General features: G+C 43.0%; 1 protein-coding gene across 1 annotated transcript; it reads left to right on the forward strand.

The window, feature by feature from the left end:
• The first annotated feature begins 73 nt into the window (after positions 1 to 73).
• On the forward strand, positions 74 to 23629 carry Gsto2 (glutathione S-transferase omega 2). The gene is made up of 6 exons (XM_015494762.2): positions 74 to 6688; positions 6942 to 7050; positions 9135 to 9357; positions 10274 to 10375; positions 21439 to 21545; positions 23339 to 23629. The coding sequence occupies exons 1-6, from the start codon at positions 6655 to 6657 to the stop codon at positions 23496 to 23498; spliced, it is 735 nt and encodes a 244-aa protein (XP_015350248.1). The 5' UTR covers positions 74 to 6654; the 3' UTR covers positions 23499 to 23629.
• The last annotated feature ends 4094 nt before the right edge of the window (positions 23630 to 27723 follow it).

Here is a 27723-nt window from a genome sequence, read left to right on the forward strand (position 1 = left end):
TGGTCTCCCAGCCTCCAATCTCCTTCAAATCCATCCTTCCAAATCCCATACTGGACACTCAGTAGGTGTTAAATAGTGGGAAGACCACATTGATCAATTCATTATATAAGGCTGTATAAATAATAGGTAATGTCCCCACTGAGAAATATTAATGACATTTTCCATAGTTTCCAGAGTCCAGTGGATTTCTATTTTTATCACCACTTCACCGCCAGGAGAAGGCAGATCAGAGAGCCTCATTTTGTTCTAAACTAGTCCCGAGGGTAAATGAGGTCTTAAGACTCTGGCAGAAGGATCTGGAGAACACATCCAGGACACTTTTCTTACCATCACAATCAAGGGGCTGCCTACCTGCCCCAAAGTCTGGTTTCCTGTACTCAGGCTCAGATTTGCTGGTGAGGAAAATGTCCGAATGATTAGGTCTTTTAAGAGTGCCTAAGAATCACCCACGACTCAGCGCTGCATTTCCGATTTAATAGGTTCAGGGTGGGCCGCGAGTTCTACATTGGAAATGAGTTCCCCGCCCCATGATGATGTGGGGGCCGCACCCTGAGAGGCAGCTGAGAACCGGTTGACTTCACAAACGGCCTCTGACTCCTGCCCCCAGCCGCTCCAACGCTCCAGCCGCCGGCGTATCCATCTCTGCCGCCGTCGCCAGCCCGCCCCGCCAGGCGCGGCGGCTCCCGGCGAGTTTTCAAACAAAGTGTAGCCGGGTCCTGTGGGGCCACGACCAACCACTACCCGGTTTCACCTTAGGCCAGCCCTAGTGATTAGGCCCTCCACTTCGGTATCAGAGCTGTAACGCAGCCTCCCATTGGCTCTACTCAGCACTGTTCGGCAGGCACTTCCAAAAGCTCTGAGGATTGGCTAAAGCTCTGGACCCTGCGGCCAGTTGGCGGGTAGGATCACGTGAGAAGGGGCGTGTCCCACATGGGCCCCGCCTCCCTCTGCGCCATCACCCCTCCCCATCCATTTCCGGCGGTCAGGCGCCTTGAGGTTCCGCGAGGGCGTCTCTCCTCTCACCTCTCCCGGGAGGGTTGGTGTGGCCTTCGTTGTGTTGGGAGACCAGAGGGGTCTGAGGTCATTTCTGAACTTTAAGATATTCATGAATTTTAGGACCCAGAATAGCATCGCGAGCTTTTTTAAAATTTTGCATTTTAACACTTTAACTTTTAGTTAAAGCCCAATTATTTAACCTTCACCAGTGTTTCATCAGAGAATTTAACGTAAAACAAAAACAAAACAAAACAAAAATACAAGGGTTATAATCCAAGAATAAAGAACAGGCCTTTAAATCAAATATTTTTAAGTCAGGTTAATTTGTTCTTATTTTTCTCATTTGACTGGAGATGGGAGAAGACCCCAGATCACTAGGTACTCAGATCTGAAATGGAGCATCTCTAGTTGGGCTACACTGCATGATTAGGGTACAAGCAGGCAGGGGAATTTAATTTCTTGGACTATCCTGTCATTTTGAAGACTGAAAGTCTTTCCTGCTACATGAAAACGATAATAAAAATAATAGCTAATGTTAAATTCTTACTAGGTGACAGGTGCGTGCTAAGTATTAAATGCTCTCATCCCGTGTCTGATTAGAATACCAGTGCATAGAAAGTTTTTATAATTTGCCCAAGGTCACCCAGCTATTAAATGCTGAAGAGGAGATTCAAATTCAGTCAGTACTCTTTAGAGTCAGTACTACTGTTGTTAATGTAACAGATTACATATGTCTCTGCCCCCAGACTCTTTTTATTCAACAACTTAGCATTTGGAGGTCGAGTCAGGAGATGATAGCACAGTCAGCCTTCCTTATCCACGAGCCCCACATCTGCAGAATCAACCAACCTTGGATAGAAAATATTTGGGGGGGGGGGGAAGACCTCAATCTGTACTGAATATGACAGACTTTTTATAATTATTTCAAAAGCAATACAGTAGAACAACTATTTACATATCATTTGCATTGTATTAGGTATTATAACTAAAAATGATTTAATTTATATAGGAGGATATGCAAGATTATGTGAAAATAATATGCCATTTTATTATTTAAGAATCTTGAACAGCTGTGGATTTGGGTATCCAAGAGAGTCCTTGGCCAAATCTGTGTGAATATGTAGGGATGACTATATCACTTTTTTTTTGCCACATCATTATTATGCCTGAAATTTAATAGGAGATATTGATATTTCTTTTCCAAACTCAATGTGTTTTGTTTGATTTTTACAAATATTTGACTTGCTCATGTTAGAATCTTGAATTTTGCTTTAGCTTATTTGAATGTTATATGTTAAGTTTTTTTCTTTGATGCCTCAAGTTGTAAAGAGACATAGGTATAGGAAAACATATTTAAACACTTAAAAGTCTCCTTTGACTCTACTTTCCCAAGTGGGAAGATGACGTTCTTCCTCTAATAATTTTAGTGATCTTACTGAATATGTCCCCAAACAAATTCATTAAAGCACAGAATTCCCTATGACCCTCACTTCCTAGAAACAAGTGATGACTATAGACATATTTGAGGGTAGAACCTGTTTCCTAATTTATCTTGCTCTATGAACTCCATGAACAATAACTGAATACCCAGTATTATAATCTTACATGTGAAGAGCACTTCTGAAATATTTTTTTAAAATTTCTTTAATAGCATCGCGAACTTTTTAAAAATTTTGCATTTTAACACTTTTAGTTAAAGCCCAATTATTTAACCTTCACCAATGTTTCATCAGAGATAGACACAGAACCTTTATTTTATTTATGTTTATGTGATACTGAGAATCAAACCCAGTGCCTCACATGCTAGGTGAGCACTATACCACTGAGCCACAACTCCAACCCCTCTTCTGAAATATTAAAAAGGAAAATCCTCTAGTTTCTTCTCTCAGTGGTGGGCATGACAAAAATTTTTGAAAAATTGTAAAATACGAACTCTACTTTTTCTCAAGGTAAACTCATGTAAACAATTGAAGAAATTATTTTTGTGGTGGCATTCTTTTCCTAAAAGACTTAAGTCATTAATCAGCCATGATTAAGGATCCCTACATTTTCAAAACAGATTTAGTTATATTTGAAGTGGCTGGAAACCAATTTGGAGCAGGTTTAAGATGGCCTCATAACAGTTTGTCTCATGCTTGAATGGATTGGTATAATAGAAGTATAAACATGAAATAATATAGAAGGAAAGTTTGCAAAGAGGATTCCAAAGAGGTACCTACTGGATCTTTAAAAAAGAAGTAAGCTTAAAGGTCATAATTAAAATCTTTCTAGGGAAACGATAATATTCAGTGGTAAGATCAAAAACCACATTACTGAAATGTAGCTGCAGCATTTAACCTACTCAATTGCCATTAAACTGGTAACTGGTGAAACAAATATTGTGAGTTGAATTTTAATTCTAATATGCTTAGCAAAACTGAATAACAGTATATCTCATCTATAGGGATACAAAGCTGGAATGTACTATACTATTGAAAATGTGTTCCTCGTCACTAGTATTTAATTAATTTTGAGGTGCACTACTATATTGATGATGCCTGTATGATCGCAGTCCACACTCACAATGAACCCATCTAGTAGGTATTTTTAATGTTCTCACTGTACAGGGGAAAGTCAGAGAACTTTTATAGCTGGCTTGAATGCCAAAGCCAGGTCTCACAGTCTGCCTTTCTGGCTCCAGGTTTTGAGAACTCTAAAAGTATTGCTTTCTATCTGAAGAAGAAGAACATTTCCCATCCTTCTCTTTACTCACCTGCCTACACCAGGTAGACCTAACTTCCCACATACAGGTACACTTTTAATAAGCAACATTTTCTAAATGTTCTTCTAAAGGATTTTATTTCCTTTAAAGAGGGAATAAAGAGAAAGAACTTGGAACTACATCCTCTGACATAGAACATTTTAATTTACAAATTAATTAATCAATTAATTTCTCCATTGCTAATCCAATCATTGTGCTACAGACCACAGATGTCCAAGTTAAGGCCATTGAGCTAGATCCAGATCCAGCCAACTGTTTTGGGTTTTTTTGTTGTTTTTGTTTGGTTGGTTTTTTTTTTTTTTTTTTTTTTTACAGCCCAAAGGGCTAAGAATGTTTTTTACATTTTAAAACATTAAAATACAAATGATAACTTATGACTTGAAATTCATCAATAGTGAACAACTAATGTACATATACAAGGACCTTTAATGATAATTTGTCAGTATGTATTCATGAATTGTAACAAATGTACCACTCTGGTTGGGATGTTGGCAGTCTGGGAAGCTTGCATGTGTGGGGTAGGGGATATATGAAAATCTTTATAGCCCCTCTGCTTTGCTGTGAAACTAAAACTTCTCCGAAAACAAATGCTATTAAAAATACGAATGAAATTGAAATTCAGTGTCCATAAAGTTGCATTGGAAAACAGCCACCCTCATTCATTTATATATCATTTATGGCTGTTTTTACCCTACAAGAGTAAAGTAGTTGAGAACAGAAGGACCCAAAAGCCTAAAATATTTATCTAGGGAAGAATGTTTTCTAGCCATTCAGTCCATCATATCTAGAATATATTAAGCTACTGGTTGAGAGTGTTTCTTTAATCCTTCCATTTCTACTTAATAGTTATGAAGCTTTTGCCAAGTTTATAACTTTGTTAGTATCAGTTTTTTTCAACTTTTAAAATGAACTAATACTTTTAGGACCATTTAAGGGTTAAGTGGATTAATACACATAAAGCACCAAATACATGTTACCAATAATTTATTTTTATTTTGAGGTTCCACTTTCCTCCTAGGGCCTTCCATTGGAAAATGTTGTTTATTAAAAGTATACCTGTATGTGAGAAGTTAGGTCTAATTTGGTGTAGGTAGGTGAGTAAAGAGAGGGATGGGAAATGTTGTTCTTCTTCTGGGTATACTTCTCTCATCTATTTGAAATATGCAAGGGACACAATTGTCTGACTCTTTATCTACCAGGAGCTCTGACATGATATGGTTATTTCCTGTTTCTGTTTTACCATCCAATTTATCCTTTTTGATAGAAATTAGCTATATAACTTTATCTTCCAAGATGAAAAGTTGTCAACATAGCAAGTCAAGAACCAATTTGTCTTTTTCAACACCAGGTTTCTGACATTTATGCATTTCTAAGTATCTATGCATTTATCCAAACATTTTCGCTATTCCCAAATTCTTATAAAGCCACATTGTTATCTAAGCTTATTTCATAAAATTGCTGAATGACAGTAAAAAATGCGATTGAGTCACTATTCTGAAGATTTTTATTTTGTACAAAAAAATGTTTGCACTATAAAATAAGAAGTTCAGAATAGATTAGAATTCCAAAGGCCAAAAAGTGCCCGTTCATAAACCTCTTAATAAGGTTCTGTTATTTCATTTAATAAGATAGCTAGATTAAAATAACAGCCATTATGTGTTACATCTTTTCCTGAACATATACCCTTTCCTCTACATTGTTATCCATTTTAGGGGCCAAGACAATGAGTCATTCTTTGGATTTTTAAATTTCTTCAACTCTACTAGCTGGTCACTTTGGGCAAATAATTTTATTTTTCTGAGGCTATTTATTATTTTGTAAAATAGGAATAATACTAGTTGCCTGACTGAGCAGTTTTAGGAAGCAAACAAATAGTCCATGGAAATAATTAGTTTTGCGTAAGACACAATGCTTTTCTTTCCTTCATTACCTGTCAATCCCATAAAATGGATTTGCAAGCAATTTCCATTTCAATTCAGTCATGGAAATTTAAAAAATTCTTTTTCCATCCTGAAATTCAGGATCTCAGCTTATCAGTGTCAAAGCCCAGGCCAGCTACCTCTTCTACCTCATGTGACTGGTTGCTGTGCAAGTGACCTTTGTGCTGCTGGACTGTGGGTAATGTGTTCTTCACCACTAGAATGAGTCTTCTTGGAAATTTGGGTTGCAGTGGGGAGAGCTCACAAATTGTTCTTTGCCTTTAGGTATCCTGTTCTTATTAACTGCTAGTTTCCAGAACTTGGGTAAAATCTCGCAGTTAGGGCCAGGACTAGGACAAGGCAAAGTGAAGTGTTTTGCAAAATTTAGCTGGCACTCACTCTCAAGGAGATGCAAGATCTGAATATGTAACTTTTTCTTCCTATCTGCTGTATCATGAAAAAGTTTAGCCCTATTAAAGGAAAAAAAAAAAAAAAAGCCATACTCACTCTGTACTCACTATCCAAAGATGTGACCAATTGTCTTAAGTAAAGAAGGGAGGATTGAGGGTGGAAAAGAAAAAAACGTGTTATCTTGGTCGATTTTTACCAAACTCCCTTGCAATGCATGTTGGGGCTTCAATGTCCATCCTTCACAGATTCTTGACGTGGAGGAGGTCCCACCAAAGATGGCACTCGAATGTTCAAAGCAAAGTGGGTACTTTTCAGGGTTTTGCTTGGTTTGGTATCGCTTTTGTCCTTATTCTTGGGCTTCCGAATCTGGGGTTCTGTCTCCCCCGGTTGTTATCCTAGCTCTTGCCCCAGATCACCGCCCCTTCTAACCCGCCGGAGTCCAGCCTTTCAAAAATTGGATTTGGGGCAGGAGGGCTCCTGAGCGCAGCTGTCCCTGGAGCCGGCGGCGGCGGCGAGCCACCTGGCTACGACTGTGAGCGCTGGGCGCAGGGCAGACACCTAGACGCCATGTCTGTGGATACGACCAGGTCCTTGGGGAAAGGTGAGTCCTCCAGATCGACCCTGGCCCGCGGACACGGGGAGCCAGGTGACTGGTTCTGGGGAGGGCTGATAGGCGTTAACCTGTAGGTCAGCGGAGCTAGGAGGAACTTGGAGGGCTCCTCTGCCCCAAAGCCACGTGCGAAACTGTCCCTGTGGGACTTGGGGGGCTGAGCGCAGAGCTTTGGAGGGGAGTGAGCCCCTCTCCTCACTGAGCTAACCCGCCTCTGCGTCCTCTGCCCCTCCCCGCCCTGCAGGAAGCTGTCCCCCAGGGCCAGTACCTGAAGGTACAATCCGAGTCTACAGCATGAGGTTCTGCCCCTACTCGCACAGGACACGGCTTGTCCTCAAAGCCAAAGGCATCAGGTGAGGAGCTGGAGCCAAGGCTGCCCTGATAAAGCCCAGCGCTCCACAGGCAGGGGGGAATATTTAAAATATAGGGCACCCTCAGATTTTAGACGGGGCTCCCTGTCCTTTTCTCCGGAGGCAAAGTAAATGAAACACCCTTAAAATGAAAGTTGGGGTTTAAATGCCCATTCTTCACAGATTCTTGATGTGGAGGTGGCCACACCGCCTGTGGTACCCAAACGTCCAAAGCAAGGGTACCTTTCCAACCCTCCTGGAAGGCGGAGCTCTTTTCAGGGGCCTGTCCCTGCATGGAACTTTCAGACAAAGCAGAGCAAACTGAATGTTTGGTGGCTTTGGCAAACTGATTCCCTCCCCCATGTTTGTTTAGGAGGGGCACAGCGAAGGCTATGTAGGCCTTCTCCAGCTGCTCCCTTCCATCGGGTCCCCACCCCCACCCCAGCCATCTTAGGTGGACCCTGTTCTCGTTCTTTATTGTGCTTACTGCATCCAACACCGATCTTTCCTCCTAGTCCCTCCGTTTCGGCCACTGCCCCCACACTACTGCAACATGTCCTCCAAAACTGTGAGCTTGGGAGGGTAGGGACCTACCCTAGGAGAGAGCCTGGCACCTAGTAGGTACTCAAAAAAGTGTTTCTTAAATGAAGGAATAAACCATTCCAAAAATTGAAATAGAAGGAACTGCTACTAACAGGTGTCTCTAAGGTTCCGATATACCTGAGAAGTGGGTACCTATCCTTCTAGAAGGAATTTTGCAGATGAACTCCTTCAGGTTTGGGTTGAGAAGGTTAAGCAACTTTGCTGGGATGTGGACTGTGAGTCCACCAACCTCAAGTTCAAACGTAGAGAATGGGTCACTTCAGGCTCTGACTCTTGTCTCAAAGAGTCCATCATGGGGACAGGGGGCATACAGCATTTTCAGATTTGCATCAGAGAATACAGAGATAGGTGCAGAGATGCTTTATTATGACATGTATTTGCACATTCTTCCCTTTTGCTCAAATCTAATTGCCTCTAAGGTTACCTGTTTTTAAAGAAAAATAATAGCAACCCAATAATTTCCCTATTTGGGGACAAACTGGCAGCTTAGGAACTGATGATGTAAATATTTCTTTAAAGCGGTTTCTTCACCTTAGCGCTGTTGACATTTTTATTCAGATGATTCTTTGTTGAGGAGGGGGAGGAAGGGCTGTTTTGAAAATGGTTGGATAGTTAGCACCATCCCTGCCTTTTACCTATTAGATTATAGTAGTTGTTGCCAAAAAATGTCTCCAAAGGTTGCTAAATGTTCCTTGGGGAGGTGTGGTGGCAAAAGTCACCTGATTGAGCACTGCTGCTTTTAATATAATTTATTAGACAGAGCAAAGAATGTACTCATTTGTTTCCTTTAATCTTTTTAAACATTATGTGACTGTCTCTGATAACTTTATAGGCTTGAACCTCTAATAATTATAATTAAAAATAAGAATTAAAAGCTTATTGTATACTAATGAACAAAGCACTGTCCCAAACAATTCATAGTCACTTCCTTGATCATCACAACAGTGCCAAGAGATGGGGACAGTTTATCACCCTCCTTTTATAATTAAGGACACAGAGCACAGAAGGTGAGGGAGTGTGGCCAAGGTCTTGGGCTAGTCTGTCCAGTTTGGTGCCTGAACTTGTGGTCTTCTTTGTTAACATTTACCACAACATATCATGACATATTAACACCAGATTTGTATTTTTAAGCTTTAAAATGTCCTAAACTCTCTAATGCCATGAGTCACAAACACTGAGTCAGTCTGCTTAGCTCTGATCTTGACTTCTTAGCACAAGGCATTGGGCACCAGATTCAACCTCCAGTCTTATTTCCTAGGAAGTGGGGAATCCCGAGGAACAAATGGGATCAGGCATAGAAAACATCTAACACCTTTTACTGAAGGAATGAAGGCAATGATATAATATAGTTTATACAAAACTTGAACTTTTTTGAAAAAACTACTATAATCACAAAGTTTAATTTTATAAATTGGTTATTTCAAGATGGGCATCTGCCTATATACACATTTTTATTCTGTCTTCTTTTGTCATTGCTTTTTAAGACACGAAGTTATCAACATTAACCTGAGAAACAAGCCTGATTGGTACTTTACAAAACACCCTTTTGGCCAAGTTCCTGTCCTGGAGACCAGCCAATGTCAACTGATCTATGAGTCTGTCATCACATGTGAATACCTGGATGACGCTTACCCAGGACGGAGGCTCTTCCCATATGACCCTTATGAACGAGCACGCCAGAAGATGTTATTGGAGCTATTCTGTAAGGTATATTTAATTTTAAAGAGCCACTTAACAGTCTATTTTACTTTGCATGTCTTTGCCAAATTTCAACCCATTATAAAGTCAAATCATTGGTGAAATGGTTTTATTTTAATACCATTTGAGCCTCAGGGGAATAATTGCCATGGAATTAGAGTAGGGTCTGACCACTGATAGTAAAGGTTGAAGGCTTATTAACTCCTAGGTGCATTTCCATTTCAACTGGCAGTCTTGGCAGGTCTGACTGCCACATGGTAATGACCATGTGAATTGAAGTAGGGATACTGACTGAAAACTGGTGATCCTTTAAAGAGAGTATTTCTAAACATCATAGAGTGAGAAGATTATGCATGAAAGGGAATTGCCCTTTAAATGGGGCAAGGATACTGCTATCCAGGAAATATGAAGAAGGGAGAAAAGAGGGCAGCTATTGATAATGAAAGAAGAGGTGATGGAGTCATTTTAAGGTAATTCTCTTTGGAAAGAAAATGATGGCGTTAATAGTACACAATCGTATTAATAGTACATATAAATTGATGTCCATGCACTGCCCTAACTACTTCAGAGGCCAACTTATTTCATTCCACATCTGCCTTTGAGTTGGGCACTTTTATCGTATCCATTTTTTCAGATGAGAACACTGAGGCTTAGAGGGGTTAAGCGTCTTCTCTAAGCCTCAGTGTACAGGATAGTAATAGCCAATCAAGTAAGGAGTGCTGAACCCCCGTTAAAGCACTTTATTTTCCTGAGTGCTGTAAGAAGTGGGTTCCTGCATAACCTCGAACCCCTTGCAGGGAGCACTCTGGTCGTGGTGTGTGGGTGTTGGTCTGTTCTGCATTGTAAAACTTTGCTGCAGTTTTAGGCAGGTCAGGAACATAGTTCCCACAGACTGCTCCACTAAGAACCTGTGTCCTCCGAATAGGTCCCACAGTTGACTAAGGAGTGTCTGGTAGCGTTGAGATGTGGGAGAGAATGTGCTGATCTGAAGATCTCCCTGCGTGAGGAATTCTGCAACCTGGAGGAGGTACAAAAAGGGGCCCCTCTCATGGTCAGGTGGATTGGAGAAAGCCATGCAGGGTCTCCGGCCTGGTCACTTTGACTTCTTCTACTTTAAAGGCTTATTCCTTTTGCCAGACTCTGCTAAGTCCCACAGATCATCACCTTCCACTGACATGCTTTGGAATTATTCTTAAAAATCTGGTAGGAGTGTACAGTTTGCACCAAGTGCTTTCTTTTCTGGAGTCACCATGTTTCTTGAGTATCTCAGAAAATGCACAGCTTTTCTGGCTTCTGCCAGGGAGGCCAGGATATTAGCTAGGGATTGTGTTTGGCTGCTGGTGGGCCTAACTATTCTGTATTTATCTTATAAAAGTTTATTCTCTCACATCAAAAAGCCAGAGGTAAACTTGGCATCATGGCACACACCTGTAATCCCAGCTGCTTGAGAGGCTGAGGCAGGAGGATACCAAGTTTGAGGCTAGCCTGGACAACTTAACAAGACCCTGTCTCAAGAAAAAAAAAAAAAAAGGGAGACTGGGGGTGTAGCTCAGACTTAGTGGTACAGCATTTGGCTAGCATGCATTGTGTCCTCAATTCAGCCCCCTGGCGCTGGGGAAAGCCACAGGTAGACAGTTCAGGGCCATTTGGTGGCTTCCTTATAAAATTACCCTGTACTGAGACTCTTTCTCTCTTTCAGTTTTCTCGTCTTTAGTGCAAGGTTTTCATCCTCAAAATGACAAGATTGCTGCTGGAACTGCAGTCATTACATCCCAATTCCAGGTTCTGGAAAGGAGAGTAAAGAGGAAAAAAAAAGGCAAATGGCGACGCTCCTTTAAAGGACTTTTCCTTGAAAAGTGACTGCTTAAACAGGATTTAGTTGTAGGGTCCTAACTATTTTCAGAGGAGGCTGAGAAATTTGTCTTTTATCTGGGACACTCTGAATAAAGTTAGTGTTGTGTAATTAAGGAAGAAAAAGAAAGTGGGTGTGGGTGGACAAGGAGCAATCTCTGCCAGTAGATTCTAAGTAGTGGAGCTACTTACTCCTTACCTCTAGAATAATCTGGAAGGTGGTTTTTGGCTTCCTTTATCTTTGTTCCAGAAATTGATAAATACCTTGGATGGATGCATTGTTTCTTCATTGGTAGCCAGAAAATGCATTTTTCGCCCCTGAAGGGAAGGCTGGTTATTAATACTCTTTCATTTGACCTTTGTCAAGTGAAAGCAGTATAAATTTATACACACTTCATTCCTTATCTTAGATTTGCATAATTGCAGTACTTGTAGATGATGAAGTCACGAGTAAACGATATCAACCTTTTCTCTGGGGTCCTGGGCTGTGGCCTTGACGCCAAAGAGGCCTGGGATATGGGAGAAGGAGTCTTGGGTCTTAGACTGACTTTACTGGGTTCCAGAACCCTCAGCGAGAGGAGGCCTGGTGCTGGCTCCAGATCTATTTCTCTCAACTCTCCATTTAGAGGATGGCTGAACTTTGTAAAGTGCAGGTTGCTAAATGAATATATAAAATTATGGTGGAGGAACAGGTTTCCTTCACCTGGGGCTCTGTTCAGCACAAGGGAACCTGTATGTATTTTTTGCCTTGCATAATGCTGCAGGTACTTGGCATTCACTGCTTTAAATAATTTGCTCTTTTCAACAATCATTTCAACCTGAATGTACTAGTCCTACTTTGCAAATTAGAGTGGCCTCATCCCTAATCATTGAGCCACATCCCCAGCATTTTTATTTTTTATTTTGAGACAGGGCCTTTCTTAGTTTCTCAGGGGCTCACTAAATTGCTGAGGCTGGCTTTGAACTTGTGATCCTCCTGCCTCAGCCTCCCAAGCCTCTGGGATTATAGGCATGCATCAATCTTCATGTGTTTTAAAATGCTCATCCCAGCAACAGTGAGGAGGATGGGTAAGGGGGCCAACAGGACCACAGTCAAGAGGGTTGGAGAGGGAGAGATTTTAAGAGTTAAAGATGAGATGGAACCTGGTGAAGGAGCTGAAGTCATGGAAGTTGGTTTTCAAGTTTGTGTTTGTAGCCAGTAAATGTGATGCTTTTCACTGAAAGAGGGTTGGAAGGCGGATTCATTTTGCTCTGTTTGGGGTACTAATGGGATATTCCTGGAGACAGAGCTTAGGAGAGTGATATGGGACAATTTTACTAGCTAGGAGCATTAACCCCAAATCAGTAGGGTGGTCATAAATGTTTAAGAACCAACTCTCTGAAATAAAGAAGGGGGAAAGTCCCTGATTTTTAGCTTTTGCCAATTTCAATGGTGTAAATCCCCTCCCAAGGCTGATTTTAAGCTACCCATGTGCTGCCTCTGAATTCAGAGTTGGAAAGAGGTGTGGGCAGCTGGCTCCAGTTCATCACTAATAACACATTCCACTTTATCTTTATTTACCTGAGCCCCAGAAATACCTGTTGCTAACCACCCCAGGATCAGGTAGCTTTCACTGATGTTACTGAAGGACCACAAAATATGTAGCGTTATCCTAACAGATTTGAATGTGGTTTTTGTCCCATAGAATGTTAACAAGAATATTAGCTACAATGAAGGCAATGTCAGAATCTGAAAACATGACCAGTGGACTTGTGTTATTTGATTAATTCCTCTAAATATCAATGTATTGACTCTAAGGAGACTCTAGTGAAATTGAAACTTGTCAGAATCATTCTAATAGCAACAACCCCCTGACACATAACTCTTTCACATGGCTTTGTACAATCAGGATTTTATATGAGCTAGAAATATATTGAATACCCATGGTCTTTCTGAATGATAAATGGGCCAAGATTTCAATATACAATCTGCCATGTTACCTCCAGGCAAAATGCTGTTCACATTTTGCAATTTTAAACTCTCACACTTTTTTTTTTCTTTTGAAATAAGTAACCTGTCTGGTTTTAAAGTTTTTTTCTTTAAAAACCCAGTTCATTAAGATTGAAGATTTATTATTACATAGCCACATTTTTTCTATAATATTTTTCACATTTCTTTGAGATCTATTACCACTGCTTTTATTATTGAACCAGCTGGCTCTCCGCTCGCTTTCCTCTACTGAACATTGGCATGAGTTTTAAAACTGTTGGGATGCCCTGGGCTAAACACACTTTAAATCTGTCTTCAAACAGATTTTCTAGCTTTTCTTGAATCATTAATTGAAGTGGCACACATTTTTTAGCTTTCTTCTCTTTTTTTACAGTATTACTGACTTTTCCATTTCAAAATAGCATTTGGACCAGTCTTGGTTTTGTCTTTGTGGATTTCAGTTTGACAGGACCTTTCAGTAGCTCTTTTTCACCAGGGAGTTCATTCAGAACGTTTTATGAAAGTCAAGTCCAGTGCACTGAAGGGCAGAATTTGGCCGGATTTCTGTGACGCTTCACATGCTTTCTTTCATTCAGTGTCCACATTTTGGCTATTGCTTGGTTCCTTCCCAGTCATCATCAGGAGAGGAGTGAGAAGGTGACATAACCCTGAAACATCGCACTGGGAATGAGGACCTCATCAGCAACAGAAGCCTTCCCCTTCTGGAAGCCGTAGGACACCATGCTTTTGCTTCTTAGCATTCATGAACCCGCTTTGTCCTACGTTCCTTTGCATTCCACACTGCCAAATCTGGTTACAAGTCCTAGGTATAGACTTTACATGAGGTCAAGTTTGCATAATTTGTGTGAGCATCATTCAGGAGCATCTGTGGTTACTTTCTTTTGGAGGGGAAGATACTAGGGATGGAACCCAGGGATGCTCTCCCACTGAATTAGATCCCTGCCCTTTTTATTCTTGATTTGGAGATCGAGTCTCACTGAATTGCAGAAACTGGCCTTGAACTTGCAATCGTCCCTGCCCTTGGCTTCCCAAGCAGCTGGGGTTATAGATGTGCACCACCATGCCTGGCGATACTTTGTTGATTCTAAATTTTACCTGTAATCTTCACTTTTAATCTGTCCTTTTTCCTCTCCAAAAGAAAGACATTTTAGCCCATTAGGTTCTATTGTCTTGTTTTTTTTTTTTTGGGGGGGAGGGGTTTGGTATGGGGATTGAACTCAGGGGCACTGGAATAATGAGCCACATCCCCAGCCCCACTTTGTATTTAATTTAGAAACGGGGTCTCACTGAGTTGCTTAGCACCTTGCTTTTGCTGAGGCTGACGTTGAGCTCTCCATCCTCCTGCCTCAGCCTCCTGAGCTGCTGGGATTACAGGCATGCACCACTATGCCTGGCTGTCTTGGTGAAATTTCATTGTTGTTCTTCTTTAATTTTTATTAATTTCAATGTTGAAATTATTTATGTTGTTTGTTTCTCCTTTAATATCACTAAGATAGGAAGAAAAGAAAGTTTATACTTGGCTAATTCTTTATTGAAAATAATCTGTAGTCTTTTACCACAAAGTATCTACAACCTAATGTTATTTTTTTATCAACTAGGTTGACACATTTACAAACTAAACCTATTGTTACTAGCTATTTTTATAACAGTTTTGTTGAGATATAATTGATGTATCATGAAATTTTTTTTCCTGTTTTTTTCTTTTGTGTGTGTGGGGCAGGTAGAGATTAAATCCAGGGCACTTTAGCACTTTACCAATGAGCTACATTTCCAGCCATTTTTATTTTTTATTTTGAGAAAGGGTCTCATTAAGTGGCTGAGAGTCTTGCCAAGTTGCCCAGGCTGGCCTCTACTTGTGATCTTCCTGCCTCAACCTTCCTAGTTGCTAGAATTATAGGCCTTTTTTTTTTTTTTAAATAGCCTTCTGCTATACCATGTCCCACCATGTAAATAATAGAATAATAATTATTTTTATTATTTAAAAGCTAATTTTACTTTTCTCCAATTATAAATGAATATACTTTTTTTCCCTATCCTTTTCTGCTATGTATATTTTTATGTACTTAAAATGTGTTGCTATAAAACTTACCATTACATAAGGATTTTCCTCATATTCTGTAACCTCTATAAATGTTTATTTATATATGTAAGGGTCTTATTAGAGAAAAATTATTTATGATGACAAAAAATAGAAATCATAGTACCCATTAAGTGGAGGATGGATAAATAAATTATATTCATTTTGTGGAATTCTGTGGAGTAGTTACAAATGATACTAGGGAATGACAATAACCAGATTATATTGTTATATTATGTGCATGTATGAATATGTAATAACAAATGCTACTATTTACAGCCAAAATGCATCAATAAAAAATATGAAAAAGAAATGAATGCAGTTGAGCTGGGCGTGGTGTCACCTGTAATCCCAGCAACTGGGGAGGCTGAGACAAGAGGATTACAAGTTCAAGGCCAGCTGGGCAACTTGGCAAGACCCTGTTTCAAAATAAAAATTTTAAAAGGGCTTGGGGTACAGATTGGTGGTGCTTGCCTAGCATGTTTGGGGTCCTGGTTCAATCCCTAGCACTGGATGGTAGGGGGGAGAATACAGTGTATCTCTGTGTACTGACATGAAAAGATTGCCCAGAAACATTTAGTAAATCACACAGTAATACAGGTAGCATGGTCCCATTTTAATAGTCAAAACCCCCCACAATATATGTGAATGTATACATGTGAACAAATGCCCAGGAAAGTGTCTGGAGGGACACATGTTGAACTCCTGATAGTGGCTTCCACTGGGAAGGGCACTGATTACAGCTCTGATGGAAAGAAAAGTGGGTCAAGGGCAGGGAGTGGGGGAGGGAGGATCTTTGCTTTTATACTATTTTTTGTGTTTGAATTTTTTAAAGGTAATAACAATGCATTTCTGTGTTAGATGTGTAATTTTTAAAATAGAAGAAAATCACTTTTAGTGTCTCCATAATTTGCCATATGTGTAAAGCAAATAGTTGTTCATCCCACACCCTGGAATTAGGGGTGTCGAAATGTTCTGAGTCCTCTGCCATTATGAATGGGGCCATGGGGAGTGCAGCTTCTTGGCTCAGAAATAGTTTTCTGTTTTAGAATACACCATTGGGCGAAACTCTTGGGAATGGAAATACCAGATCAAAGGGGCTGCATGCTTTGGGGGTACCAGCCATATATTACTAAATGGCTTCTCAAAAGACTTGTGATGTGTGACGTTTACACCACTCTCCAAGCAGTATATGAGAATGCTCCAGGTACCATCTCCTTTGGAGATTTCATTCACAAAGATACTTGCTTGTTTTAGAGAGCTAAATAGCAATTTCTCCTTTTTTGACTTTACACACACACACACACACACACACACACACACACACACTGTGCTGGGGAAATGAACCCAGGGCCCTGCACGTTCAAGGCAAGCACTCTACCTTTTAGCTATACTCTCAGTCCTTTGTATTACTTTGATTGCGTCTGAAGTGGGAGGTTTCCCCAAAGTATGTCATTGCTTTGTGTTTGGTTTTGTGAAGATTGTCTCTTCCAGGATGTTGTCCATCTGTCTCTCAAGACCTTATTGATTTTCCTTGTGGATTTGTAGTAGTTCCTTTAAAGGAGTTCCTTATGTATAAAATCTACTTGTTTTAAAACATGTTTTTTACTTTAACTTTTAATTTATCTCTTTTATGTATATAGAAATGTAACATTTAAAAATATTGTGCTGTAAGTCTTTCCTGGTATGCTTTTTTCCACTGATATTATGCATAGAAATCCCTCCCCCTTCAGAGAGGTGATAAATATTCGCCAAATTTGCATATGCTATTCATCACTTTACAGAATTTGACTGGCATTACCTAGTGTTACAGTACAATACAAGCCCTTATCCAGATTTTTGAACAAAATAATTAGGGCCATTAAAAGGATTACAGGATAGAATTTTCAGTGCCCCTTTAAGCTCCAAATGTTGACAGGTTGTATTCTGCATCTTCATGGGACAATCTTGATGGTAACTGAGGGGCAGCAGAAGGGGCAGGTTCTGCATAAACCCTACTTCTAAGGCTGTTTCCTAGAGGAGAAAATGATTCATTTTACTGAGACTCTGTTCATTGGATCCTCAGCTGTCTCAGTGTAGCAGGGACCTGAATTTGACATCTTGAGAATTTTCACTTATCTTTTATGAACTCAAAAGATTTATGGGAAAAAAAATTGAGTGCTTTGCTGCGGTATCTGGATAAGGGCTTGTATTGTACTGCTCACATACTGGTAGGTGGCTTCATGTTTTGGGGAGGGGGGGGCTTCTTCTTAAGAATAATTTCCTGCTGGGTGTACACACCTGTAATCCCAGCGACTCTGGAGGCTGAGGCAGGAGGATCACAGGTTCAAAGCCAGCCTCAGCAATTTAGCGAGGCCCTAAGCAACTTATCCAGACCTTGTCTCAAAATTAAAAAAAAAAAATTTAAAAGGGCTGGGTGGGGATGTGGCTCAGTGGTAAAGCTCCACTGGGCTCAATCTCCTGTACCAAAGATGATGATGATGATGATGATGATGATGATGATGATGATGATGATGATGAGGAGGAGGAGGAGGAGGAGGAGGGAGAGCCTACCACAATGACCATAAGGCTGCAGATTTCTGTCAATGATGATGGTAAAGGGCAGGCAGCCCCTTCAAGGTTTGAAGCTCAGTTATTGAGGCTGCAACTGAGAGTCTGAGATCTTAATCTGGAGGTTTTCTTTTCTTAACATTGTCTTGATTTAAAAAGTCTGGGGTTCGCTTCTCTTTTATGAGTTTGCTTCAGTCTTGAAAGCATTGCAGATTTCTTTTTCCTTCCTTTGGACCTACGGGAGGGAGGCACGGCCACTGCGCCGCTCCACTGATGACCACTAGAGGGAGACCCAAGTGCTTCCTCCTCCGCTCTTGCTCCTGTGGACCTCGAAGGACTGACTTTCAATCTTCCTCCCGCTAGGGGCGCCCGAGAGGCCTGGAAGAAGACAGGGGCTTCTCCAGCCAGGCCTTTCAGGTTCAGAGGGTGGGAAGGAAGAGTGCACCTTCCTCATGCCAAAAAGGCCTTCCTTCTTTGTGGGTATTGCTCACTAGTTTTCCCTCATTAAGTCTGTAGCCTTATTTTTAAGTGATTTGGAAAACAGAACATTTTAAAATAGATTTTTGTAGTATTCCAGAACCTCAAATGCCTTTTTTGCAAAATGCTTCCCTCACAATGTCTGGGACTCTAAGATAATTTTAAACGTCTGAAAAGTACCAGGTTTGTATAGAAGAGAGCTCTCCTATTGGGAGTCCTAAAGAATTGCAAGAATCCTCCAAGGAGGCCTGGCCAGGGTGTTCTGCAACCCTGAGATGCATCAGTAAAGAAGGCAGAACTCTGTGCTAGTTGATGGGGAGACAGTTTTCTGTAGAAATTTTTAGATTTGCTTAAAATTGGGAAATGCTGTCTGGGGCAGGGCTCAAGGGTCTGCAGCAGTGGAGTGGGGGGCTCAGTAGCAGAGCACTTACCCAGCATGTATGAGGCCCTTTTCTGCCCACAGAACTAAAAAAGAAAATAAAAACAAAAATAATCTGGCACTGTATTGAGAGTTCCAGCAGTTTTGATGTGGGTGGGTCAAGTTATCGCCGGCTCCCAGAGAGCTGAGGGTACGTGTATTGCCCTTTGAGGGCCGGGTGAAGGGCAGTTGATCTATTTTATCCATTAGCTCACATGGATTCCACCCTCCCTGGTACTGAGAATTGAACCCAGGGCCTCGCACATGCTAGGCAAACCCTCTACCAATGAGCCATGTTCCCAGCCATTTTAAAATTTCGAGACAGGGTCACTAAATCGCCTAGGCTCAGCTTAAACTTGTAGTCCTGCCTTCTCAGCCTCCCAAGTAACTGGAATTACAGGAGTGTGCCACCATGCCTGGCTCATGTTGACTTTACTGTGCTGAGTGCTTGATTATTGCTTGTATTACTTTATGAGTATTTATATAATGTCTATAAGATCATATATTTCAAGGCATGCTCCTACTCTGAGTAAATAAATAGAAAGCTTTAGAAATATATATTGAACAATTATCAATTACTAAGCAGCAATTCATTTGTGAAATTATATCATCATTTTATCAAAGGACCCACCTGATTCCATTAAATGTCTTTGTCTGATTTGCTTAACAAGGTCTTTTCCAAGAACATCCTGCTCTGTAAAGCAGAAGAATTATACAGTTGTTCCAGAGTCCAGTGGTTTATATTTGGTTTTCATTTGTGCCATGAGTCCAATAACAAGTTGTGGCTCTTCATTCCAAAATCAGTGATAAAAGTTTGGGTATTTAGCTGGGTGCAGTGGTGCATACCTGAAACCCAGTGACTAAGGAGGCTGAGTCAGGAGGATCACAAGTCTAAGGCCAGCCTCAACAACTTATCGAGGGAGCAATTTAGTGAGACCCTGTCTCAGAATAAAACGTTAAAAAAAAAGGGATGGGGTTAAGTGTCCCTGAGTACAATTCCCAGTACCTAAAACAAACAAACAAAACACACACACACACAGAGTTTAGACACTTATTATCTATTCCTGGACACAAAGGGAGTTTCGAGCCTGTTGGAATCTATAAACACTGATATATTTGCTTCTTTCCCCTCTAAGCCAGATCTTGTTTATATGTGACCGAGGACACCTCTGGGTTTTTCATTGCGTAGCTTCTGCTGTCTTCATGCTGTTCTGTTAGCCTCCTTGAACAAGTGTTACCACCTAACATTTATCCAGACTTTCAGGACAACAATCCAGGGGATCTCTCTATGCCCACTGGGAAATATCAAGACTTAGACTTTAGGGCATCAAGACTTTCTTTCCCCTCTGAGAAGGGGAAGCATATAGAGAGCTCATGATCTTTTGGCAGGAGGTATTTACTTGATTTCTGTGGATGCAGAATGAGGGGTCTTGCTCTTATTCACCGAGCAGTGTCAGGCGGGTTTCCATGCATGTTATGTCATTCCCTCACCAGAACCTCTGACATCCCCACCATTTTATAGATGAGGACTTTGAGGCTTAGAGGAGAAAGGAGGTAAGTTGCTCTGAGTTCCATGTTAGATCAGAGGTAAAGCCTATTACAGGACAAGGTCTGGGGGCTCTAGAGCTTCCCTTCTTAGCTACAAGCCATCACCATGCCCCAGCCAAGAGAGCAAGCAGGCCTGGAGTGTGTCCTTGATGGTGCCATTCATACCAGGTACCCAATTTACAGGATACCTCTTAGTAAACCTCTGTCCCTCACTACAGCCCCAACGTCTCAAGATGGAAACACCACAGAGCTTACGTCTTTGAGTCACCTGGGCCACATTCTAAGCCCCAGCTGGGGGACGGATCTCTGGTTATGAGCTGTGTAGGCCAAAGCGAGTGGTTGCTTGATTCAGCTAGGTAACGGACACCAGGAAGAGCTGGCCCAATGACAACCTCGCCAAGTGTGTTTGCTTTTTAGGGTTTTCAGGTGCTTTCTTTCATCTGTCTTTGATGATCTGTCTGTTGAGAGGGTATCTGTTTTCAGTAGAATCTATCTACCTGTGTTGATTTGTCCTATTTAGGAAAGAGAAATTTTATTTTAATGCAGATATTGATAATGTTGAGGGGACAGAGTGTGAAGTTCAGAGAACTCAAATAAAAGAATGATGGATAATGCTGGGATTTGAGGGAGCTGCTCTTCCTGCCGTGGCTTTGAACTGATTGAGAAGGTGAAAGAGTGAGCGGTAGGAAGGCTACGTATGCCTTTTGTCATAGAGAAGAGCATGCTGGGAATGGGGTTCAGAACTACAGCAAGTGGGGTTCCTGACGATGCCTTCAGCATCAGGCTGAGGCTCCCAGGCCTCCAGGTCACGGGCAGCTCTGGGCTGAGGCTGGGCCTCCCGCTCTGGACCCAGCTGGTGTGTGGAAGCCCAGCACCTGGAGCAGCCTGCTCCAGACTGGGGGAGCCACTGGTTGTCTGTCCAGATTCTCCAGTCACTTGAGTTACACTGTCATTCCAGTGTTGGAAGGAGGGAGGGGACAGAATGCAGCCAGGAGTGTGGCCCTAGAGGAGGTGGAAGAAACCTCAGGAAAAGGGAAGAGACAGTCTCCTAAAAATGGGAAGAAGAATTGAATCCTCCATCTCCCTCTTTGGGGATGTATCTGATATTTATATTTAATGTCTAGAAATATGCCGGCAGAGCTCTGAATTAACGTGCTTTTGTTCCGTTTGCCTTTCTAGATTCTGGACTATCAGAACACCACCTTCTTTGGTGGGGACCACATATCCATGATCGATTACCTCCTCTGGCCCTGGTTTGAGCGGCTGGATGTGTATGGGATAGCTGAGTAAGACCCTCGACCATATGGTGGCATATACACTGAGTGACAATGTTTGAGATGGTCTATGTGCCAGTACCTCCCCTTGTGGGGGCGTCCCAGGATGTATAAAACCAAAGCAGGTTTTCAAGCTACCCATGTGCGTGTCCTTGTTCCAGATGCACCTGGGCTTTCCTCCCACCACCTGCAGACTCAGGTGTTGCTTGCATCTCTGTGGGGAGACCCTGTATGCAAAAGCCTCCTGTAGCGCTTCACAGCCTGCTGTCCTGCCCAGTCCATCTGGTCCTGCTGCATTGCCCAGCAGTTACCACACACCCGAGTTACATCTCATGTCTATGAGGAATCTTCCCCCAGATAGGAATATCATTTTTATTTATTAATATATTTTTAATATCTTTATTTTATTTAATTTTTTTAATGTGGTGCTGAGGTTTGAACCCAGTGCCTCACGTGTGCTAGGCGAGCACTCTACCACTAAGCCACAACCCCAGCCCAGGAATATAATTTTTAAAAGGAACACCTGATTAATGTTTAAATGCATGTACAAAATCACAACCACATTCCACAGAAGGGTAGGGATGTTTAAGGCCAAAGAAATAATAGCTCTGTAGCATCCTGAGCAGAACACAGGCTTTGTCACCCCAAAGCTCAGAGAGATGTTGGATAGGCTTAGGACTCATGTTAATCCTGCCAGATGCAGGGAGGGTGCTGGACATTTCTGATGTTTGGAAATCAGTAGCATAACCAACTTGGATATTCAAACTCAACTCCAACATGTAAACGATAAGAACCTGTCTCCTCCAAAGACAGAGCATTGAATTCTAGATCAGGAAGGTTCACCATCAGTCCTGGACTGTCCCTAGCCAAATGTTACCATAGTATGTCACCCTGCTTGCCCTCGACCTAAATTCCGTGATCCATCTTTAGAGGGCCTGTTTTCGTCAGCTCTTTTGCTGCTGTGACTAAAGGATCCGACCAGCATAACTGTAGAGGAGGAAGAATTTATTTGAGGACTCTTGGTTTCAGAGGTCTTAGTCCATAGAAGGCCAGCTCCATTCCTCAGGGCTCGAGGTGAGGCAGGACATCATGATGTAAGAGTGTAGCAGAGAGAAGCAGCTCACATGGTGATCCATAAGCAGAGAGAGAGAGAGAGACTTCACTTTCTAGATACAAATATATACACCAAGGCCATGTCCCAATTCCCACCTCCTCCAGCCACACCCCACCACTTCAGTTAATCCCTATCGGGGGATTAAATCACTGATTGGGTTAAGACTCTTACAACCCAATCACTTCTCCTCTGAACCTTCTTGCACTGTCTCCCACATGAACATTTGGGGACCCCTCACATCCAAACCATAACAGGGCCCTCAGTATCTCCATTATTTCAAGTCTCAGGATTGTTTTATTCACTTAAAAAGTATTTTTGGAAACTACTGTTTTTATCTTTTTCAAACTCCCTGAAGTAAAATCTGCAAATGACCTAAGAATGTTTTCTATTTTTTGTTAGTAAACAAGGAAATAGACACTTTATTTCCCCAGAGCCTCAGTCCACAAGTATCCCCCTGTATTGTTAGAAGCAACAGATTCTGCAATTCCAAAACGTGTACAACTATTTAAAAAAGAAAATTTTTCTTCAGTTAAGTGATTATGTTCACTTTAAATATGATAACTGTATTAACCATATTCCCCCAAGAAACTCATTTTTCTGCTTTCTTGCAAATTTAAAAGGCAATAATAAGTGTCCCTCTTCCCAGTGTCTTCCTTGTGGGACGTGCTGACCCCTCTTTCCTGTCTTGCAGTTGTGTGAATCACACCCCAACGTTACGGCTCTGGATATCAGCTATGAAGCAGGACCCCACAGTCTGTGCTCTGCTCATGGATAAGAACGTTTTCCTGGGCTTCTTGAATCTCTATTTCCAGAACAACCCTAACGCCTTTGATTTTGGACTAATTTGCTGAGGGTCATGGTCCCCCATTCAACACCCAGAATTCCCAGCGCTTTGTGATTCTGCATCAGGGATTGTCTCAGGAGTCAATCCGTCTCTCTTCCTTTTCTTTGAGGTTCCCAATAAAAATGGAAACAGAAAATGTATTCTTTCTGGTAATCATTTGTCTGACTTCTCTAGCCTGTAGCTTCTAATGATTCTCCAGAAGGTGCCCAACCCTGATGTCCTAGTGCATTTTGGGAGCAAGTGTGTCTCTCAGATTCTTGGCCTTTGGTGCAATTGGATCTCCAGATTATTGGTGACAGTGCTGATATTGGTGTTCAGGGCCTGCCTAGGATGGACGTTTGTCACTGCAGATGGGCACCTTCTCAAAATCTCCCTGGTGAGAGGAAATCTTGCGAAGAAGGAGGGGAAGAAGAAAACACTCCAAATCCAAATACCCTCCTTTGGACAAGTGAATGCTGCCATCCCTATGGGCGGGCACGAGTGCCTGTCATTCTGTTCAAACTTTGGCCATGGGCCTGGGAGACACGGAGGGTCTTGTGACTGGAAAGAATTCCAAAGCAGGAAATGAAACACCCGTTTATCACTCTGGGCTAAGTACATCAGAATTTCACTGTTATGGCTCGGGATGTCTCACCAAATGTTCTGTAACCAGCATCCTGTAGCAAAAAACGTACACACCCCAAGTCACGGGTAAAGGTCACTCTGTTGGATTTGCGTCACGTACTCTTTCAATCTGTCCCAACAGATGCCTCCATTTGCCTGTTGGGTATCAAGCTCAGGGTCACGTGAAGGATACAGTTGGCAAAGATGTGGGCCCTGCTCCCCACCTCAGGAGCCCCTCACCTGTCCGCCATCTTGGTGGAGGGTTTACCCTGGAGCTTTGGAGCTGCTTCTTTTGCAGTGAGAGGCTCTGGCTTGGCCCCACCAGAGATTTGCACAAAGACAATGAGAGCTGAGGATGCTGGGGGCACCAGCAGTTGCCCTCTGCTGGGAGTGTCCATCACCTCCCCCGGAGGAGGGAGGCTGAGACTGTCCAGTGTTATTTGTCGAAGCTTCTGATGTTTTTGGCTTGGCTCCTGCTCAGTTTGTTCCCCAGCCTCCCAGACGAGCTGAGGCCAGGCAGCAGCGTGTGTGAGGTTTTGACTTGTTCCTGCCCCCTCAGGAGCTGTCCGCTGTTCCTGCCTCTGACTCAGCCCAAACCAGCCCTCCCCTCTTCCCACATCTCGGCTGGGCCCTGCCATCTGCTGGCTCTGGGCATATTTTGCCCCGTGTACATAGTTACCAGGAGTCACTCCCTGCCTGCTGGACAGAGACAAGCCTGCTTGGAGAGGCGGCCTGGCCTGCCAGAAGAGGTGCCACATGACAGGCAGTCGGCACTACCATCTGCTCTGAAGGGCCTCGTTGCCATGGCACCTGAGCGAATGCAGAGTGGAGCGTGTGAATCAGTGTTTCCCGGGATCTGTGCTTGGGAACAGGGGCATCATCTCCCGTGGCCTCTCCTGGACTCAGGGGACTGATCAGCCGTTGCAGATATAAATCGCCCTCACTGGTGACTCTTTGGCATGGGACCGCAATTGCTTTTGATGTCACCGAAAATGGCATTCTCTGGGTGACCAAAATGAAGGTGGTCTCTTTCAGGATCCCACGTACTACTAATATAGAAAACTCGAAGAGCCTGGAAATAAAGGATGGATAAAAGTACTTTGGGGGAAAGATTGCTGGCTGGTGGCCCACGGCCCTGCTTGGGGTCTGAGTGCCCCCGGGCAGGTTGCCAAGGTCCTGGTCACATGCCCTGCCCTATACTTCCTCCTTATTTCTTTATGTCATTGGACTGACATACAGAGAAACCAAGTCATCGACCTCCGGATGAAGCTAAGAGGACATGGAAAGAGGGCAGAGCAACTGAAGGGTGCTACGGAGAGCTCGTGAGCGGGGAGGGCAGAGACAAAACAGAGGCCAAAAACACAATAATGTCAACAATAGGACATCTGTGATCTTAAGTCCAGAGAGAACCACATTTAACATCGTGTGCGTGTCTCACAAGGAGCATTTTAACCTCAGGATTCAAGAGGTTATCTTTATCTTTGCAAGAGATAAAGCTCACCCTGGAAAAGGGGAAAATGAGTTGCAACCACAGTTCTGGAAAAACCTCGGGTCACAAAGGATGATAACATCAGAACGCACAACCAGAGCAGGTTGTGGGGTCTTCCTGGGAGGGTCTGAGTGGAGCCTGGCCTCCACTGAGCCTAGTTATATTCCAAAAGCTACCATAAGAAGCAGGTATTGGGATGAATAAAGAGGAAATATATAATGATAGGGGCAAGAGGTGTTTTAGAAATTTCATTCTATGTTGAAACTCATCTTTGACTTCCCTTAATGCTAGTTGATTGACCAAATGTCTCCTTGCCTCTTCCCGAGCTTTTTTTTTTTTTTAACCAGGGATTGAACCCAGGGGTGCTCTACCACTGAGTCCCAACCTCAGGCCTTTGCTTTAATATTTTATTTTGAGACAGGCACTCACTAAATTGCTCAGGGTCTCGCTAAATTGCTGAAACTGACCTTGAACTTGCAATCCTCCTGCCTCAGCCTCCTGAGCCGCTGGGATTATAGGCGTGCGCTACCATGGCCAGCTAAAAATTTCATTCTAAAGTAATGGTCATTGGCTGTTCATTTGCTAGTCAGAAAAGTCTTCTTTGGGGACTTTTTCTGAGCTACTGTCCCAAATGATCTAAAGACAGAGAGAGGAAAAGCGTGGGGGGACCCACAGATGCCCTAGGTATGGGGGCAGCAGGGGTTGCTCACCTGGGAGCCAGGGGAAGGGTTTGCTGGGGTTTGGTTTCAGGTGTGAAGGTGGGAGCACGGGGTAGTCAGAGCAATAACACATCTTGTCTTTACTGAGTGCCTGCTGTATACAAGGGAGTCTACACACCTGACTTACTCCTCCGGATCTTGTGAGTCCTAATCATTTTATAGACGGGCAAACTGAGACTTGGAGGTGGATAACTTGCCCCAACGTCACGCAGCTAGCACCGTGCAGGGCTGGGATTTGTGTACTCCAGAGCCTGTGCCCTCAACCCCCAAGCTCCTCTGTCTTCCTGTCACCAGTAATCGCCTTGCCTCTGTCCTTGTGACCTTCCTCTTCTGCTCCCCCTGGACCGGGGCCTTTCTCGAGCAGGACAATGCCCTCTTGACTTTGTTTCCCTCGTATCTGCTCAGTGCCTGGATGCAGGGCACACGGTGATGACACTCACTTGCTGTCCTGTGAGTGAGCGAATGCAGGGCACAGGACGAGATGGTCGCCTGGACAAACGGGTGTCCAGGGAGTCCCTCACGAGGCAGCTGTCACAGCCTCTGCCGTGTGAAGAAGAACCTGTGTCTCCAGAGCAGCAGGGGTGTCCTGCCAGGTACCCCAGCTCCGTCCGTCTGTCCTGACTACTGCAAATACTGGTCTGGGCTCTGGATGTTCTCCTGCAGCACAGAGCCTAGGAGAGCAGAGACGTCGGAAGGGCCGAGGACAGAGCCCCTCATTATTCTCACAAACTGGGGGGCAATGCCCTAGACCCCTCCCCAGGAGGTCCACAAACATTTCCTGAGCACCTGGCATGTGTCTGTCCCCAAAGGAGGTGTAGAGGAAACAGACCTCGCAGGTCCCACCCTGTGTGCCGAGGGAGTCCGGGGAAAGGAAGCGCTGGGGGCGCAGCCCTGACAGCCCTGGGGGAACCGGGAGGTGGGAACTGGCTGTGAGGAGCTCTGCTAAGTGCAAAGGTAACAATGAACGGAATGCTGTTTTGTTGTGGAGCTTATTTTTCTCCAGGCCCTAGCCTCAGTGATTTACACATGCACTTCCAGTCAATCTCATGAAGTGGGTGGCATTATTCTCATTTTACAGTTGAGAAAACTGAGGTAACATCAACGCTTATAGAAATGAGGAGACTTGCTTGCAGTGCGGGGATGAGGCACCACTGGGATTTGAACACGGAGCCTAAGCTCTCAGCTCCTGTGCCTTTTACGTGTATCTGAAGCCTCCGTCTCACCGAGTAGACAGTGAGACCTCTGGGTCCTGTACAGGGGGAGTCCACCCTGGCCAGCTGTGAATAAAGCCAAGGGGAAGCAGGAAGTGGATCATTGCTTTCTGTTTCTATTTTACACTAACTTACCCTAATAGAAACCAAAAGTATCACTGACCAGTGGGTTTCAAAGAATCAGAGGGGACCAACCCCCCCCCCCCCCCC

The sequence above is a fragment of the Marmota marmota genome, unplaced genomic scaffold (assembly GCF_001458135.2).
Source record: "Marmota marmota marmota unplaced genomic scaffold, marMar, whole genome shotgun sequence".
Taxonomy (NCBI): Eukaryota; Metazoa; Chordata; class Mammalia; order Rodentia; family Sciuridae; genus Marmota; species Marmota marmota.